Source organism: Ovis canadensis, chromosome 22 (assembly GCF_042477335.2).
Source record: "Ovis canadensis isolate MfBH-ARS-UI-01 breed Bighorn chromosome 22, ARS-UI_OviCan_v2, whole genome shotgun sequence".
Classification (NCBI taxonomy): Eukaryota; Metazoa; Chordata; class Mammalia; order Artiodactyla; family Bovidae; genus Ovis; species Ovis canadensis.
In genome coordinates, this window is record NC_091266.1 from 40,131,072 (window position 1) to 40,149,954 (window position 18,883).

Sequence of the window (18,883 nt, forward strand, 5' to 3'; positions counted from 1 at the left end):
CTCTGCCTGTGAACCTATCCTTTAAGGGCTATTTCAAATGCCACCTACAACAGGACTTAATTTGGCATTTTTCCCTCAACTGTATTCCCATAGAGCTTTATGACGCTTTCCTCACATCTTGATTTTTCTGGCTGCAATTATCTGTCAACTTGTCTTATTCTCTTTAATAAAATATAAATACCTTGAGGCTATTGATTATGAGATTATATATTTGCCACCTATATCAACTCAAAGGCAGCAATGTCCTCCACATTGTAGAAGACAGAAAACATTTATTTGGAAGTATTTTAATATATGTATAATGAAAATGATAAGAAATAGTATATAGGATGGAATTAGTGAGCAATAAAAGACTACGTACAGGGACTTCCCTGGAAGTCCAGTAGTTAAGACTCTCAACTTTCACTGCAAGGGGTGCAGGTTCGATCTTTGATTGGGGAACTAACATCCCATATGCTGTGCAGTATGGCTAAAAAAAAGACTATATACAACTAAGTCCTAAATTGTATAAAACATCACAAAATAGGAATTTGGAAATGAGAAATATTGTTTATAATTCACTTTACAAACACAAAGAGGTGCCAATTTACCCTCTAGCAATCTCTGGCATTAAACTATAGAGCCAAAGTTGAAGTCACTGTTCCTAACTTCAGAGTTGATGACTAATGGGAAAGACAGTCTTATTTAACTTATATGCAGAGTATATCATGAAAAATGCTGTGCTGGATGAAGCACAAGCTGGAATCAAGATTTCTGGGAGAAGTATCAGTAACCTCAGATATGCAGATGATACCACCCTTATGGCAGAAAGTGAAGAAGAACTAAAAAGCCTCTTGATGAAAGTGAAAGAGAGTGAAAAGGCTGGCTTAAAAATCAATATTCAGAAAACTAAGATCATGGCATCCAGTCCCATCACTTCATGGCAAAGAGATGGGGAAACAATGGAAACAGTGACACACTTTATTTTGGGGGGCTCCAAAATCACTGCAGATGGTGACTGGCAGCCATGAAATTAAAAGACGCTTACTCCTTGGAAGAAAAGCTATGACCAAACTAGACAGCATATTAAAAAGCAGAGACATTACTTTGCCAACAAAAGTCCATCTAGTCAAAGCTATGGTTTTCCCAGTAGTCATGTATGGATGTGAGAGTTGGACTATAAAGAAAGTTGAGCGCCAAAGAACTGATGATTTTGAAATGTGGTGTTGGAGAAGACTCTTGAGAGTCCCTTGGATTGGAGATCCAACCAGTTCATCCCAAAGGAAATCAGTCCTGAATATTCATTGGAAGGACTGATGCTGAAGCTGAAACTCCAATACTTTGGCAACCTGATGCAAAGAGCTGACTCATTTGAAAAGACCCTGATGCTGGGAAAGATTGAAGGCAGGAGGAGAAGGGGATGACAGAGGATGATATGTTTGGATGGCATCACCAACTCGATGGACATGAGGAGTTTGAGCAAGCTCTGGGAGTTGGTGATGGACAAGGAGGTCTGGTGTGCTGCAGTCCATGGGGTCATAAAGAGTCAGACACAAATGAGCAAATCAACTGACTGACTGGGAAGGACAGTCAGGCACAGGAGGCATTATATTTTGATAACAGCAGAGGATGAGGCTCTAACAAAGATGTGAGTCTTATGGAACCCCAGATGGGGCACCTGAGTTTGCCTGTAAGTTGGAGTGAGGACACAGAGGCTCCACAATGGATAATTTCACTAGGTAGAGAGGAAGACATAGCATCCTAGACAAAGGTAACTCCCAATGCCTGCAGGCAGAATTTAGAGAGAGTACAGGAATGATGAGAACTTCTATGAGGCTCAAGTGGGAGAGCTGAAACTGGAATGACAGGCCAGAAGAGAGACTTATTCTTTAGAGAGCTGAGGGATGGCATTGTGAACATAAGATCAGAGGGTGGCCCAGGCCCGGAGAGTACAGATGAGAGTAATGGGAAGAGTGAGGTGGGGGGAGTGTGGCAGGCTGGGGTAGGAAAGCTGAACCTAATGGCTTTACTTTCACAGTGGAGGGTGAGTCAGGAAACAGGAGAGGGAGTATATGAAGACGTGTAGATGGGGAAGACTTGCTGTAGGATGTGGTGTTTGAGCTGCAAACTGGAGGATTCAGAGTGAAAAGTGACAAGGGAATGAGCTGGCTGTGAAATGATGGGAAGAAATGACTGGCTATATCAGAAAACTCATACTGGGGAGTAGTCAGAAATACTATCAATGGTACAGGTAAGAAAAGATCAGAGAGGGCTTGAAATTAAGCCATAGTCATCCTTGAGTTGTTCCATGTCCAGTTCTAACTGTTGCTTCCTGGCCTGCATAAAGATTTCTCAAGAGGCAGGTCAGGTGGTCTGGTATTTCCATCTCTTTCAGAATTTTCCACAGTTTATTGTGATCCACACAGTCAAAGGCTTTGGCATAGTCAATAAAGCAGAAATAGATGTTTTTCTGGAACTCTCTTGCTTTTTCCATGATCCAGAGGATGTTGGCAATTGATCTCTGGTTCCTCTGCCTTTTCTAAAACCAGCTTGAACATCAGGAAGTTCATGGTTCACGTATTTGCTGGGAGCCAGCGTGAGGAATTCCACCCGTGATAAGTTGCTATATCTTTGCTGTGTAAGAATGTAACTTTATTTAGTGCTTTCTGAGAGTGGCACCAGACCTTGGGAAGATCAACACAAATAAGTCTTCTGGTTGACAAATCCTTATCAGAAAAAAGGCTGTAAAATGTTAATTGGCCCTTTTGGCTGGAAGATGATGTAAATTACCTAAGACTTGTGTGTACAATTAGGTATGCAGAGAGAAAAGCCTGGTTTTGATAAGAGTTTAGACTGCTAACGCTGCACAACTTTGTGTTACCCATTGATCTCCATGTTTTATCTAAAGTATAAAAGGCCTTCTGAATAATAGAGGATGGAGCCAGCCACTGGACTGGTTTCCCCCGTGTCTCTCTCTTTCCTCTCCTCTTCACTCTAATTTCAGGCTGAATTCCCATCTGGGGCGCGGAGGCTCGCCAAGTCTACTTACTTGCCCTGGCTGTTAAGACCCGCGCGAAAGGGAGCCTAAGGCGAGGCACCCTTAGATATTCAAGCGAGCGCCAGTGGCCCAACGTAGATGGTGCAAATTCCTTGTCTGGAATTTTATTGGCCTTCCACGTAATCCAAGTTATTCAGCCCTCTTCCTCCACTTAATTCTCCTACTACACTATTTCTTCCTAATCTAATCTTATATTAATAAATAAGTTTTCCTTGCCAACTCCGTCCACCCTTCGAATTCCCTGGATCCACTGGGGCTGGACCCCGGCACGTATTGCTGAAGCCTGGCTTGGAGAATTTTGAGCATTACTTTACTAGTGTGTGAGATGAGTGCAATTGTGCGGTAGTTTGAGCATTATTTGGCATTGCCTTTCTTTGGGATTGGAATGAAAACTGACCTTTTCCAGTCCTGTGGCCACTGCTGAGTTTTCCAAATTTGTTGGCATATTGAGGCCATATGCAGGCCAGGAAGCAACAGTTAGAACTGGACATGGAACAACAGACTGGTTCCAAATAGGAAAAAGAGTACATCAAGGCTGTATATTGTTACCCTGCTTATTTAACTTATATGCAGAGTACATCATGAGAAACGCTGGACTGGAAGAAACACAAGCTGGAATCAAGATTGCTGGGAGAAATGTCAATAACCTCAGATATGCAGATGATACCACCCTTATGGCAGAAAGTGAAGAGGAACTAAAAAGCCTCTTGATGAAAGTGAAAGAGGAGAGTAAAAAAGTTGGCTTAAAGCTCAACATTCAGAAAACGAAGATCATGGCATCCGGTCCCATCACTTCAAGGGAAATAGATGGGGAAACAGTGGAAACAGTGTCAGACTTTATTTCTGGGGGCTCCAAAATCACTGCAGATGGTGATTGCAGCCATGAAATTAAAAGACGCTTACTCCTTGGAAGAAAAGTTATGATCAACCTAGATAGTATATTCAAAAGCAGAGACATTACTTTGTTGACTAAGGTCCATCTAGTCAAGGCTATGGTTTTTCCAGTGGTCATGTATGGATGTGAGAGTTGGACTGTGAAGAAGGCTGAGTGCCAAAGAATTGATGCTTTTGAACTGTGGTGTTGGAGAAGACTCTTGAGAGTCCCTTGGACTACCAGGAGATCCAACCAGTCCATTCTGAAGGAGATCAACCCTGTGATTTCTTTGGAAGGAATCATGCTAAAGCTGAAACTCCAGTACTTTGGCCACCTCATGCGAAGAGTTGACTCATTGGAAAAGACTTTGATGTTGGGAGGGATTGGGGGCAGGAGAGGAAGGGGACGACAGAGGATGAGATGGCTGAATGGCATCACTGATTTGATGGACGCGAGTTTGAGTGAACTCCGGGAGTTGGTGATGGACAGGGAGGCCTGGCATGCTGCAATTCATGGGGTCGCAAAGAGTCAGACACGACTGAGCGACTGAACTGAACTGAACTGAACTGATCCTTGAGTTAAACGTGGAAAATGGTCAAGAGGGGCAGTGTTGATGTATGGCAAAACAAATACAATATTGTAAAGTAATTAGCCTCCAATTAAATAAGTTTAAATAAAAAAATAATAAAAATTAGAAAAAAAAGAAAGAGGGCAGTTTGGCAGGGATGGGATGCCTCGTTTGGGTCAACTATGGATTAAGCTCAATGAAATCAGCTCTACGGTTGCTGCAGAAAGCAAGGTGTGAAAGAATAAGAAGAATTAGAGTGGAAAGTGCATTGGTCAGGTTGGAGATCTTGCCCTGGTGAGACTCCCTTCTCAAAGTGTCTACATGTAGCTTCACACAAGGTGATACTGACTTCTCTGACCCAGGCCAACTCTGATGGGACCAAGAGTGGACACTTGATCTAAGGAGAACAGATCAGATTCTCTCAGAAATGCTAGTGAGGCAATGGAAAGTAATTTTCAAGATGGCGGTTGGTCCTAAAGGAAGGTCTCATGGAGAAAGAGTTACTGTGGAAGGCAGGGAAGGGCATATTAGCTGATTAAACAGGCATATTATGAAGAGGGCTTCCCAGGTGGTGCTAGTGGTAAAGAATCTGCCTGCGAATGCAGGAGAGGCAAGAGATGCAGGTCTGATCCTTGGGTGGGGAAGACACCCTGAAGTAAGAAATGGCAGCCCACTCCAGTATCCGTGCCTGGAAAATTTCATGGGCTGAGGAGCCTGGTGGACTACAGTCCACGGGGTCACAAAGAGTCGGACAGAACCGAGCAACTGAGCACCTATGTATGCAGAAGGATACAGCATAGTAGGAACTTGGACTCAGGTCTTATTGTCTGGGTTCAGATGTCAGCTCTATAGTTTACTAGTTATGTGAATTTGGGCATGTTTCTTAAGTTCTTAAGGCCTCCATTTCTTCATCTATATCATGAAGATAAAAATGTATTTCCTTATGAACTTGTTTTAAGGATTATGTGAAATATGTATATCGAGGGTAGAAAGTCTAGAGCATAAAACACTTAATAGCTAAAAGAAACATCCAGAGGATTTGGTAACTAACTAGAGGATAAAGAAGAAGGAGGAATCAAAGATGTCTCTAGAAAGAGAAAAATACGGAACAAAACATCCATTGTCAAGTGCAAAACCATCACCAATGGCTACACTTCTGGGAAAATGAAGCAAAGCAGTTTCTTACCCCTTGGTGGTCCGTCTTCTATCTTACTAAGCACAGTTACCTTCAAGCTTTCTCCATTAACCATTAAAAGGTGACCCTCTTCACAGCCAACGTACAGGTCACTTGTTGGAGTCCAGCAGTGCATAGTCGGGTGAAGCAAAGAATACAGATCATCTTTAGGCTTCAAGGAAAGATTTAAAACCTTGTGTTAAGACAACAGTCATGGCTTAAGAGCCAGAGAAATACTTAACAAAAACAATTTCCAAGATGAAAACAAATTAATATGTCTACATGCATTTATTGGTCCTGCCCTTCGCCCAGAGCTAAATGAACTTCTTCCTGCTCCATTTCTCTCTCTGCATTTTAATTCCCTAGGGAAAATATTAGGGGTTTTTGCCAACATATTGAGAGTTCTAGTGTCATAGGTTTTTTGCAAAAGTCTTGAGTAATAATTTGTACACTATTTCTTGGTGGACTTTTTGATATCTTGGATCTAAGAAAGCCATTGTTTAGCAAAAATCACCCCATTTGAGGAAGATTTGGGTCAACCTTTTCTTTCCTGGTTCATGGCAGGGGGCATGAATGTGATTTTTCTATGGAGTGGTTGGCCTCAACCCTCTGCTTAGTTCTCTGTAATGGAGAATGAGAAGAGGACCCCTGGTCTGGTTCTCAAAGCCTCTCTAGTTCATGAAACATCCTACCTGACTTTGATTCCATGGAAAACTCAGAGAGAAATGCACAAAATCTATGGAATGTACCTAGAAGAAAAACTGGCTTTGGGAACTAAAACTAAGGGTCTGTGGCAAAATTTTCCAGTAAAGGACTAGGTAAAAAATAAGCTTTGTGGACCACATAGGTCTCTGTTATATCCCTTTCTTTTTTTTTTTTTAACACTTAAAAAATATGTAAAAGAACAGTCTTAGCTTGCTTGAAGTCACATAAAGGCAGGTGATAGTTTGCTGATCTCTGCCTTAGATGATAATATCTCAGTATTATGTCCCCTATAGCTTTAAACACTCTGTCCAGCAGGGGAGAGCCCATTCCCCCTTTCTGTCCACACAGAGCAGGCCTCCTTGTAAGTCCTGGACCACCTGGCTATCTTCCCAGAGGTAAAATATTTTGGACACGTGCCCTCACCTCTGCCCCCCAGAGCACTGATTAAGATTCTGAATTCAGGGTCCTATAAAGTAAAATAGCATGGCATTCTTTCCTTTCTATTTAAACAAGTCAAACATACTACACTTTACTTTTATTTATCTATTTACATATTTGTTTATAACAAAACATTTAGTACTATCTTGGGTTTTTTTTTTAATGCTATACTATATTTAGAATTGCATTAGCTACAACATAACGTCTTTGTTTTCTTTAGGCATCCTTATAGCCATAAGAACAGAAAACATTTTTAATAAGCTAATGGCCAAATTAATAGAATTGTTACATTCTTTGAGAGATCCATATTTATTTCATTCATTTATTCATTCATCTACCAAATATTTACATATCATGCACTGTTCTAAGCACAGGGATATAGCAATGAACAAAACAAACAAACAAACAAACAAAATCTACCCTCATGGGACTTAATCCTGGTGAGGGAAAACAGAGCAAAAAGAAATTAAGGAAAAAGAATTATATATACATACATAAATAAAATATTATGTGTTGAATGTGCTGTGAGAGAAAAATAAAGCTGGGGAAGTTGGAATAGGTCTCGTGGTGGGGGAATATGGTAAACCCATGTAAACAGCCATTTTTTCCATTCAAAACTTGATCATGCAGGCCACCATTGTAATAAATACTCAATTATTTAAATAGCATATATTGCTCTTTAATTTAGGAAAGGTAAAGCAGGTGTAGCCCTGCCAAAGTAATTATTCTACTGAATTCCCAACTGATACAAATTTTTGCATATTAGTATTTCCACAAACATTTACTGGGTGTTGATTATATACCATGTATTGTACCAGAGAGATCTCTTGTATTACTAAGATTATCCCTCTTCTCAATAGGACAATCACCTATTGAGCGAGAAATAGTATCAACAAACATCAGAATCAGAACACATGGTAGTTTATAGCAGAAGAGTATTTAAATATTACAAGAGAACCTACAAGAAAGCAATTTGTTCTTCCTGATGGAGTGAAGGAAATGGACAGAGAGAGAACTGTCATTTGAGATGGATCATGAAATATGAAAGCATAAGTGCTTCATATATAGAAGCACTTCTCATTATAAGTTTTTTAAAGGCTAGGTCATCTTGTCATCTTTAGTGTATGGTTGGTCTATTTCATGCCCTCATAGCCTTGAATCCTTAGAAAATAAAACTTGAGTCACAGTTTAGCCACCCAGTGGGCATAAAAAAGGGACAAAATCACTCAAAAGAATTAAACTGTTGCTGATCAACAACGTTTTTGTGGTATCTGAGATTTGACTCAGAGGGAAAAGAGTTACTGACTACCATTATTTAATCTTCATAATTTAAAAGTTCCCTGGTTGTCTTGATGACATTTGACTGTAAATCACAAAAAGAAAGACTCTTTCCTAGTATGGCAGTGAACTTGAAAATTTTTTAAAAACCACACATATCTGGTTCTCATAATGTTAGTGAACATATATGCCTCAGAGGGTGAGGATTAAAACTTGGAATTTTCTTGCCTTAGTATATTAAACTAGTACTGTGTGCAGTTTTATTTAAGATAAACCTGGGCTTGTCTTCCTATTATTTTTTTTCATCAATAAATATGTTCTGTGCCATTTAAAAATAAATGTGATATTACATGGTGTAAGCAGAAAGAATAATTTTCAATTATGGAAATGGAAAATTTTAAAAGAAAAGGTGCCGACAAGTGTTTAAAATTATTTGTTGGTAACACCATATCCTTGCTCAGTCCTCTGGAATCAAACATTTTGATCACTTGAAGACCAAACATAAAATACTCGAGCCCAACTTAATAGTGCTTTAGAAAATGTAAGCATCTGAATATGTGTCAGAATACTTGAGCTTTAAGAGGAATTTCTATTTAGCAATTTTTTTCAAGGTCACTGGAAAAAGAAAACTGGACACTTCAGATTAAATTCACCATCTTGGATACAGTTTCTGCCCAGATAACATCTGCCTTTGATTTCCCCCATGCTACTACTGGATACTATTTCTAATGCCCCAAATAAGTTGTATAATGTGATCCTTGCCCATTTAAAGACCTATTATGTGCTCTTCTACTGTTAGCTACAAGAGAGATAAGGGGACTAGTTAATATTTGTAATTTTATAAAAATCCACATTTGTCAATTTTTAAGACCTTTAAATAGGTCAAATCCTTACTAATTTCTTTGCCATTGGTACTGGGCCACAAGAAACTTCATTCAAAGGAAGAGAATCAAGACATTTGAGATCGAAGTTTAGTTACACTTTCACGTGTATAGACATTACTCAATATGTTAGCAATGTTTTTCACCTTATTTATCCATAAGATGAAAGAATTAAATAGTGTCAAAATTGACTTCTAATTTAAATGTAAAATAAATGGCTTTAGTAACAGTCCCTGTATAACTTAGAGATGTCAAACTTTAATATTAAATTTCTGTTTTCAGGAAAAAATTGCAATGTACTGAGTTACAAAAGTCCTAGGAAAGAAATATGTCTGTTTATTATGAGCATTTTTTTAAAATGGTAACTCCATATTTAAGTATTTAAAGAAGGCATTTCTGTACTGTTAAAAGTATAGGCATTTCCTGTACTATTAAAAGAATTAGCTATTTTCTATAATTTGAAAAAGTGAATAATCGTCGTCTTTTAGAGGAAATACTAAGAGCATACAATCTTTTCTCTTACTTGACATTTTTTAAATGATAAGAACAATTGCCTGAGTTTTAAATGCTTTATGTAGGATCCATGAAGTTGGTACATAGGGTGAATGATGGGGTTGAAATAGTTGAAAATGTGGCTTCTTTGGTATCAAAAACTAAACATAGAAACATATTTTCCAGTTGTAAATCGTGAAGGCTGAGGTGTTTGTTTTTACTCTGCTGCCCCACTGTGGCTGAGTGTGGTTGCATTTCCAAGGTAAAGACTTATACTATTAACAGGAATTAGTTATCTTCTGTAATCAGGAAAAGTGAATAACTGTCATCCTTTAGAAGAAATACTATAAGCATACAAATTTTGCTTGCCAGAGACTTTTTCATAAACCAATTATCACATGGGACTATTTGAAACATCTGTAGCCTAACTCTCTGCAGTGGTCAGAAGCATTTGGGAACCTCTACTTCCGTTCTCCTTAGCTTGGAGCTTTCACACAAGTGTTCACACAACGCAGGTTCCAGAGGCACAGCAGAATCCAGCTCCTTACTTTCACCCCAAAGACCCTGCAGGTGTCACTCTCTGCCCCCGGCCTCCTTCTTGACCATCACTGTGCCTTACTCCCCAGGTCCCTGTTCACTGTGCTCCAGCCACAGGATTCTCTTCTCAGCTCCTCAAGAATACTGAATTCTCTTCTCTCCCAGGGCCTTCGCACATGCAGTGCCCTCTGCCTGAACACTCTTCACCCTGCTTATAGCAGGAGGAATGCCCCCTCGTCCTTCAGAGTCATCCCTCCAGAGGCCTTCCTTGAGCAGCTTGTTGATCTCTCCCTCCCCTCCACTCCCATCTCTCATTTATCCTTTTATAACATTTGCCACATTTTGCAACGATTTACTGTATCTCTTTACTTTTGGTACTGACGTCGTTGTCTCTCTCCCTAATAGAATGGATGCTCCGAGAGGTAGGCCTATGCCTGGTTGGTCACCACATGACCCTGTTGTCTAAAACTGTGCCTGTTATACACAAGGAGCTTGATAAGTATCTGTTGAATGAAAAAAAATGAGTAACTGTTGGCAAACTCCCTTACGAAACTTTCTTCCACTGTCTTCCAGGGCCTCATTCTCTCCTGGATTTTCTCCTATTTCTGTGACTGCGCCTCCTCAGACTCCACTTCTTCCTCCTGTCTTTTGCAGACATTTTCGTCTCTGGCTGTCTTCCCTGACACCCTCTCTCTCCTTTCCCTCACCCCCTGCCCATTCCCCCACCCCATGCTCCATGCTCCCACTATCCTCTCTGCAGTAATGACTCCAACTTATTTCGTCTCCAGCACTGCCTTCTCTCCGACGCTAGGTCCACGTTGCCCATGTCCACCTGGCATCTCCACCTGGATGCCACCCAGCACTCCAAAGTCAGTATGTCCAACTCTGAAATCACAGCTGGGCCTCCTGCTTCAGTTAGCAAGGGCCATCATCCTCCTAGTCACTCAAACTCAAACTCAGAACTCTGGAGCCTTCATCTCTCATGGTCTCCAGGGTTAATCTGTAATAAAAACCAGGAAGATCCTCGCTCTCTTGCCTATCTCATGGGATGGTCATGAAAGCCAATAGGCACACAAGAAGAGGGGCCAGGTCATTACCCTGAAAGTTTCTGCCTCTTCACCCACGAGTCCGGCAATGGCTGACACAGGGAGCACAGGTCCATAGATAGGGTCCTTGGGCAACGACTGGGGAAAAATGACATCTGTCTCATTAAAAAATGATCCATCTTCCAAAGGCAGTTTTACTGACCTGTAGGGGCAAAAAAGACGTCCGAATAATCAGATTAACAGAAATTAGTCACTGATGGAACTGCTTCATATAAGTGGTAAGCAAAGTGGGAGGTGTTACAACTCATTAAAAAAAAACAACTAACAGAAACCAGATAAAAGAGTAGATTTAAAACTATTTATCGTAAAAGGACAGATAATACACAGTCATGAATCAAGTACACAGGGATTTTTCAAACATTTTAAAAGTTAGTGTTCAAAGCAGCAATTGGAAACTTCAACGCTGCCAGGGGTTAGGCTAGTGCTGTGTGACCGGGTGGGACTGCGGCAGATGGGAAAGTATTTTCCTTCCTGTGAAAGAGTGGAAAATATATATATAAGGTCTCTACCTAGTTTCCGGGCACAGAGTTCCTGAAACTCTTATAAGTTCCTAAGTGCGTTAGGAGCTTCTTGTGTTCTATTGAGGCGATTCTGGGTGGGCTCCTGAAAGGCTCCTGAATGGGTACTGCTCGCCAGAAAGACCAAGCCATGACTAGAGGCTTGGAAGTTTCAGCTTCTACTCCCATCTTCCAGAGAGAGCAGAGGAGCTAGAAATGGAGCAAACTGATCATGTAATGGTAGGGAGTCGGGAGAGCTTCCAGGTTGGTGAACACTTACACTGGGAGGGTGATGCGGTCTAACCAACTCCCAGAAATGGGACAGAAATTGCTTCATTCAAGACCCTCCAAGACCTCACCCCATGTGTCACCACCTGGCTGCTCATCTGCAGCCTTCATCATATCCTTCAATAAACTAGTAAACGTCAGTAAGTGCTGTCCTGAGTTCTGGGAGTTGTTCTTGCAGATTAATGTAACCCCAGGAGAGGGTCATTGAAATCTCTAATCTGTAGCTGGTTAGTCGGAAGTACAGGTAACAACCTAGTCTGCAGCTAGCATCTGAAGTGGAAGGGGGAGGGCAGTCTTGTAGGACCGAACCCTTAGCCTGTGGAATCTGGTTCTATCTCTAGGTAGAGTTTCAGAATTGAGCTGAATCATAAACACCCAGCTGGTATCATGGAGAATTGTTTGGTGTCGGGGTTGGGGGGGTGGGGTGTGGGTGGGGGCGGGTGGGAACTTCCTCCACAAACGTCAGAAAGGAAGTGTTCATTGTGATAGTAAACAAGACTCATGAAGAAGAAAAACACAGCAGGGAAGAACTAGGCTTTTTCTGACAAAGAAACAGAAAATCTAAGAATTTTTTCTCTGTACACACCTCCTAAAGCTGGCAGGTGCCACTCAGTTCTAACCAAGAGGGTTTGCTGGATTGTGAGAATTTTGATTTCAAAATTTCAAGAGAATATCAGAATCTAGAATTGATGAGAAATTTCTCAAATTTTAAATATTGGTAACTAACTCAAATAAAAACATATGGACCAAAATTAACATATATGTAGATTAAACTCAGCTACCTTTACAACCTCTGGTATCAGGAATTTATTTTCAGATTTACCATATATTTACTTTTAAACTATAGCATGGTTATAAAGATGAGTTTAGAGAACTCATGGCTTTACGTGTTAAGTTCAAAACGTCCTTGGTTCTGTTTTATGAATGATGAATAATTTTGAAAAATCATCACGCAAAAATAGTATTTACCACTCAAATGTAAGGCTTAACTAAGTATTTTCAAATCCTGCTTGTTTTCTGATCCAGAACAATCCACTTACTTTATATTTTCTTATAGAAAAATCACAACTCAACATTCAGAACTGGAGAAGAATATTCAAGGGAAACAAAACAAAATGTGATAAATTACTTGTCTGCCCTGGCAAAGATCTGATAGAGACATTATCCACTTTATGAAAAGGTACAGTGTTGTCAACTCTGCCCTGAGACTGATTTGGCTATTCAATGGATTCTCTTGAAAATGAAATTGAGACATAAAGAATACTGAGGAGAAAGAAGTGCCTCTCTTAGGGTTCTCCAGTTTGAAAACTTTATTAACTAGCTTTACACTTCTCTTTAAGAAGGCAGGTTTTCAAAATCTGCAACTTCGAGAATGTGCATGTCCAATGTCCCCTTAGTCTTTGACTTTGGGGAGTGTGCAGAGAATGGTAGGCTCAGGACCACCTTAAGTCTTTGGACTCTTTTCAGCAAGGGTACCGTGATCATCAACTATCACCAGGACATTGGTCTTTTAACTTCTCTTTGACCCAGTCCTATTGAAATAGGCAATTCCATGACTTCACTACATGTGATGACCCTTTTGTTTATAGACAATGTGGCTGAAGATATAATCTATACATTTCCCATATCTAAAATGTTCTTATTTTTGAGACTTCAATTGGGTATCAAAATAATAGGAACAAAAAACACGATCTTTTAGAAATACATATATATTTAATACAATAGGCATATTTTGAAATGGCGAGAGTAAATATAATTTTGGAAAATTAAACCATGTTGTAATAAGGTTGATATTTAAACTCAATGGGAAATCAAGTTAAGAGAATCCCTTCAAAATGCAACCAACCACTCCAAAGTATGGGAAAAGATGTTTTAACATGTGTGTATAAAGCCATTTAATTCACCAAATCGACCCAATCCCGTTACATGAATGCAAACAAAACTCCCCATTTTGCTAGCTTGTAATGAAGTCTCTTACTTTGCTTTGAGATAATGTTCCTGGTTACTTCTTTCGATGGTCCACACAGTTACTGCACTTGGACTTGACAAGCACAGCTGGTGCCAATTCATGGGGTTAAAAGTCATCTGGCTCACATCTACACCGGGTTGTGACTTCCTGCACAAAATGACACCTGATTCCCAGTTCCTGAGACAAAATTGCGTTTGGTGAAAAATACTTCATTTGAATTTCATGTCTTGAGAACATATATCTAATTATTGGGTTGGCCATAAAGTTCATTCAGGCTTTTCCATAAGAGAGAATGAAAACCTGAATGAATTTTTGGCTATTCCCAAAACTTGAAAACAACTTACATAACTTGAGAATTTATTATATAATTTATTAATCTCTTATCTTAATATCAAAGTTAAAATAATCATGCTTATAATTATAGTGTACCCTCCTAGGAAAGCAAGACAATTATTTTAAAATATTACTCTGCAATGTGCTAATAAGGCTGTTTCATGCTCCTTATCAAATCTGGATTTGACCCATTTATATCTAGAAAGTGGAAAGTACCATCACATGTGCTGAAAAGTATAGGTGCCTAAATCGCTTAGTACTACAGATGAGTACTCCTTATGAGTTGAGATGCCCTGTATGCACTGATACCAGCTGATCATTTACGGAGTTTTAAAAATCACAGTAGGCTTCCCAGGTGGCTCAGCACTAAAGAATCCACTTGCCAATGCAGGAGATGTGGGCTCAGTCCCTGGGTGGGGAAGACCCCCTGGAGAAGGAAATGGCAACCCAAGTATTCTTTTTTTTTTTTTAACATTTTATTTTATTTATTTATTTATTTTTTTAAATTTTAAAATCTTTAATTCTTACATGCATTCCCAAACATGAACCCCCCTCCCACCTCCCTCCCCATAACATCTTTCTGGGTCATCCCCATGCACCAGCCCCAAGCATGCTGCATCCTGCGTCAGACATAGACTGGCGATTCAATTCACATGATAGTATACATGTTAGAATGGCATTCTCCCAAATCATCCCACCCTCTCCCTCTCCCTCTGAGTCCAAAAGTCCATTATACACATCTGTGTCTCTTTCCCTGTCTTGCATACAGGGTCGTCATTGCCATCTTCCTAAATTCCATATATATGTGTTAGTATACTGTATTGGTGTTTTTCTTTCTGGCTTACTTCACTCTGTATAATCGGCTCCAGTTTCATCCATCTCAACAGAACTGATTCAAATGAATTCTTTTTAACGGCTGAGTAATACTCCATTGTGTATATGTACCACAGCTTTCTTATCCATTCATCTGCTGATGGACATCTAGGTTGTTTCCATGTCCTGGCTATTATAAACAGTGCTGCGATGAACATTGGGGTACATGTGTCTCTTTCAATTCTGGTTTCCTCGGTGTGTATGCCCAGAAGTGGGATTGCTGGGTCATAAGGTAGTTCTATTTGCAATTTTTTAAGGAATCTCCACACTGTTCTCCATAGTGGCTGTACTAGTTTGCATTCCCACCAACAGTGTAGGAGGGTTCCCTTTTCTCCACACCCTCTCCAGCATTTATTGCTTGCAGATTTTAACCCAAGTATTCTTGCCTGGGAAATCCCCATGGACAGAGCAGCCTGGCAGGCTACAGTCCATGGGGTCTCAAAGAGTGAGACATGACTTAGGTACTAAACTACTACCACCTGTCCCAGGAAGAGCCCATAGGGTTATGCTCGGTTACATCATTTGGGTTTTGCCCCTTTAACAACTAACAAAAATCATATTACTAGTAGTTTGCTGCTACTGCTACTGCTAAGTCGCTTCAGTCGTGTCCGACTCTGTGCGACCCCATGGACTGCAGCCTACCAGGCTCCTCCATCCATGGGATTTTCCAGGCCAGAGTACTGGAGTGGGTTGCCATTGCCTTCTCCTATTTAAACTAGTAGTTTAAAACAGATTAATTCATTTACCCACTTGAGAGAATATCTTGAATGCCTATCATGAGCAAGGTCCTTTGCTAGATAAAATAAACAGAAGAAAAATTCACGTGAGCTGTCCCCTCATAAGGAGCCAGAACTCCACTCAGGGTTGTGAATTGCAAACTAGAACTAAATTGTGTGGAGTTCACCCTGTTTCTTGGCTCCCTCCTGCTCCCACCTCCTTCCATCCCCATCACACAGGTCCCATCCATCACATTAACTAATCTCTTGCTGGTATCACTGATTCCCTGGATTGTTTTTACTTTCTACCTCAGATGCCTGGGAAAACACATCAACCCTGGATGGATATGGCTGAAAACCTGAGCTGCTGAAACAAAAGAACAAATATCACAGGACTATGTTTGTCGGTGATATTATAAATCCATGTTTACCACCAACGAGGACCCTCATATCCTCCTTTGTTTCTCTGGTTGGTTCTCTTTCCTACTCTCTAAAGTGCTGATTTTTAATATTCTCCATTTTCCTGAAGGCTCTAACTCCTCCGGCTCCTTCTTACTCTCAGGAAATGGCCTTGACTTCAATGAAGAAAACAGAGGTTATCAGCTGAAAATTCCTCCAAATTTCTGAGATCGAGTGTGACAACCTGCCAAGTTCTGTATCATTCTTTCCTTATCCTCTTCTGTTACAATGGAAGACATATCCTCCCTTCTGCTTAAGGCCAGTTTTACCACCTGTGCTTTGGACCCTATAGGTCTTGACTTCTTAAGAACATTAGTTTACCCATTATTCCTTCTCTTTTGCACCTTTGGGCTCTCCCTCTGTCCTGACTCCTCTCTGTCAACCCTGAAGTGCTCACCTGTACCATCTTTTAAAAAATCCCTCCCCTAATCTCACACTTTCATGTCTCTCTTCCCTTGGAGCCAAACTTCCTGAGTGATTTGTTTAAACTCACTGCGTCCTCTTCCTCACTCCTGTTCTCCCCTCATCCCAGGATACCTGCACCCCATCGCCACCATTCCACTGACACAGATATCTGTCTCTCATCTGTCTGTCTCCAAGATCCACTGACATCCACCTTCATCCCAAACCTGGCAGGCTCTTTTCAGTCCTTGTCTAACTTAACTTCTGCAGGACTGGACTCAGCTCACCACAACTACCTTCTGGGATGACTCTTGGACTCTCTGTCAACAAAGCTCTTATGTGAAACCGCTAACTGTCAGCCCCATGCTGTTTCTGGGCCCTGGATCACCTGTTCTGCCTAGCTGACTTGGTGGCTGTCTAACTGCATAGGTTTCAACTAACTTCATGGGCCCAATTTGCTTGCACCTAATCTCATGCCTGCTCTACACACCCAGAGCCTCAGGTTGCACTAAGTCTGAAAGTGGGGCGGAGTTAATACCCTGTGCAGGGGACTTTTGATTGATGGGGTAACAGGAGTGGTGGGCAAGTTCCCATATCTTCCTCTCCCCTTCCCAGCCCTTTGTGTCATAGCCCAGGGACTGTCCATGTTCACAGTATTCCACACGGCCTCTCAAAAGACCACCTGTGGGGACAGAGCAGCTAAGTGGTGCCCCGTGAATTCATGTGTGCTCACATTGGCTCTCTTCCTTCCCTCCCTCCCCCTTTCTAGCTTGCCTCCTTCCTGGAACTGTACTCTCTCCTAAAGAAGGGGCATGTGAGTTTCTGCCTCAGGCTCTGCTTTCTTCAGAATCCAGGCTCAGGTGCGTTTTGGAGCCTCCATCCATCCTCGCTCCATGACTGCTCCTTCTGAATATGCTATGAGGCCCTTTTCCCCTTTCAGCCCCTTTTATTGGCATTCCTCTAGGTTCTGTTAAAGGTTCTCTTGTAGGGGCTCTATCTACTTTCAGCACTCTGACTACTAATCTAACAACTCCCAAATGTTAACCTCCAGCACTCTCTCCTGAGCTCTGGTCGTAGCTATCTAGGACAGAGGCAAACTAAGTCTCTCAAAGTCTATTCTGTTTCTCCTTCCTAGTAACAGAATCCCCTAGTTTCTAAGTAGGTACATGGTCACCCACAGTGAGGACCATATTTCCCAGCGGGCTTTGTAGCTCCATGTGGCTTGTGACCAAGGTGGCCAGTGGGCTCTAAGTGGTAGTGATGTGTGCAGTTCCCGGGCTTTGTGTCCAACAAAGGTTTGCTCTCTCCCCATTATGCTTTTCCCTTCCATGCGGCTCCCAAAAATACATGGCTGGTGCCCCACTTTAGACTAGAGATGAGGGCAACACCCTAGGAGTGTGAGAACAACAGAATAGGGGAGACAGATCCCAGACACCGGTAAGCCACCAGATCAGCCACAGGCTGCTCATACCCAAACTGCTACACGGGAGAAAAAAAACCTCCTGTCTTGTTTACATTATCTCTTTGGGTTTCTGTAGCAGCAACTGAACCTTAATCCTAACTGATATATCAACTGCCAACTAAACATCACCATTTCTTTATCTCAGGCACCCTCAACTCAGCTTGTCCCAACTCATCTTCCCCAGTTGCCTCTTCCAACCTCCCTCCACCCAAACCTTCTATATCTTTCTGAAAAGCACCATCACATCCCCAAGTTTACCAAGTCACAACTCTGGGTAAAACCCTCAACTGTCCCTCTCTCTCAGCACCATGCCCAACATTCAGTCAGTCACCAAGCCCAATGGTGCTGCCCCCTAAACACCTCCCAAATATCTCCATTTTCCTGCATCCCTATGCTCACTATTCTAGTCCATGCCACGACTATCTCTCATCTGGACCACCAAAGCCTCCTAATTGATGTTCCCTCCTTGATGTGACCAGAAGATCTTTATATGCAGACTGATCATGTTATTTTCACATCCCTGGTAAAAGTCTATTAATGACTGCCATTGCCTCTATGATAAAGGATGTGCCAACTTGCATGACTTATACAGAGGATGAGTATCCTTTTGCATTAATTATTAATAACATACCCCTTTCATTCTCACAAGTGTCCAGATTTGGATGATAAACTCCACGGTCACATATTTACAAGGCTGATCACACACTGGCCTCACACTGTCCCTTTGGGCTTGCCTCTCATGGCTGGTCTCTTGTTTACGGCATTACGACCTCTTAATTAAATCTTCAAATTTG

General features: G+C 41.2%; 1 protein-coding gene across 6 annotated transcripts in view; it reads right to left on the reverse strand.

Annotated features, from left to right (window-relative positions):
• Positions 1-18,883, reverse strand: part of CFAP43 (cilia and flagella associated protein 43) — a 99,182-nt gene that overhangs the window by 67,349 nt on the left and 12,950 nt on the right. For 5 of the 6 annotated variants that reach the window (XR_011252044.1, XM_069567044.1, XM_069567043.1 and 2 more), the window contains exons 4-6: positions 13,854-14,021; positions 11,082-11,232; positions 5,666-5,825 (exon numbers count right to left, since the gene is read on the reverse strand). Coding sequence is in view for 5 of the 6 variants with exons in the window: in XM_069567044.1 (XP_069423145.1) it covers positions 5,666-5,825; positions 11,082-11,232; positions 13,854-14,021 (479 nt within the window). In the remaining variant the exon portion in view is untranslated. The remainder of the gene's footprint in view (positions 1-5,665; positions 5,826-11,081; positions 11,233-13,853; positions 14,022-18,883) is intronic. The other variant, XM_069567042.1, reaches the window with a different exon arrangement.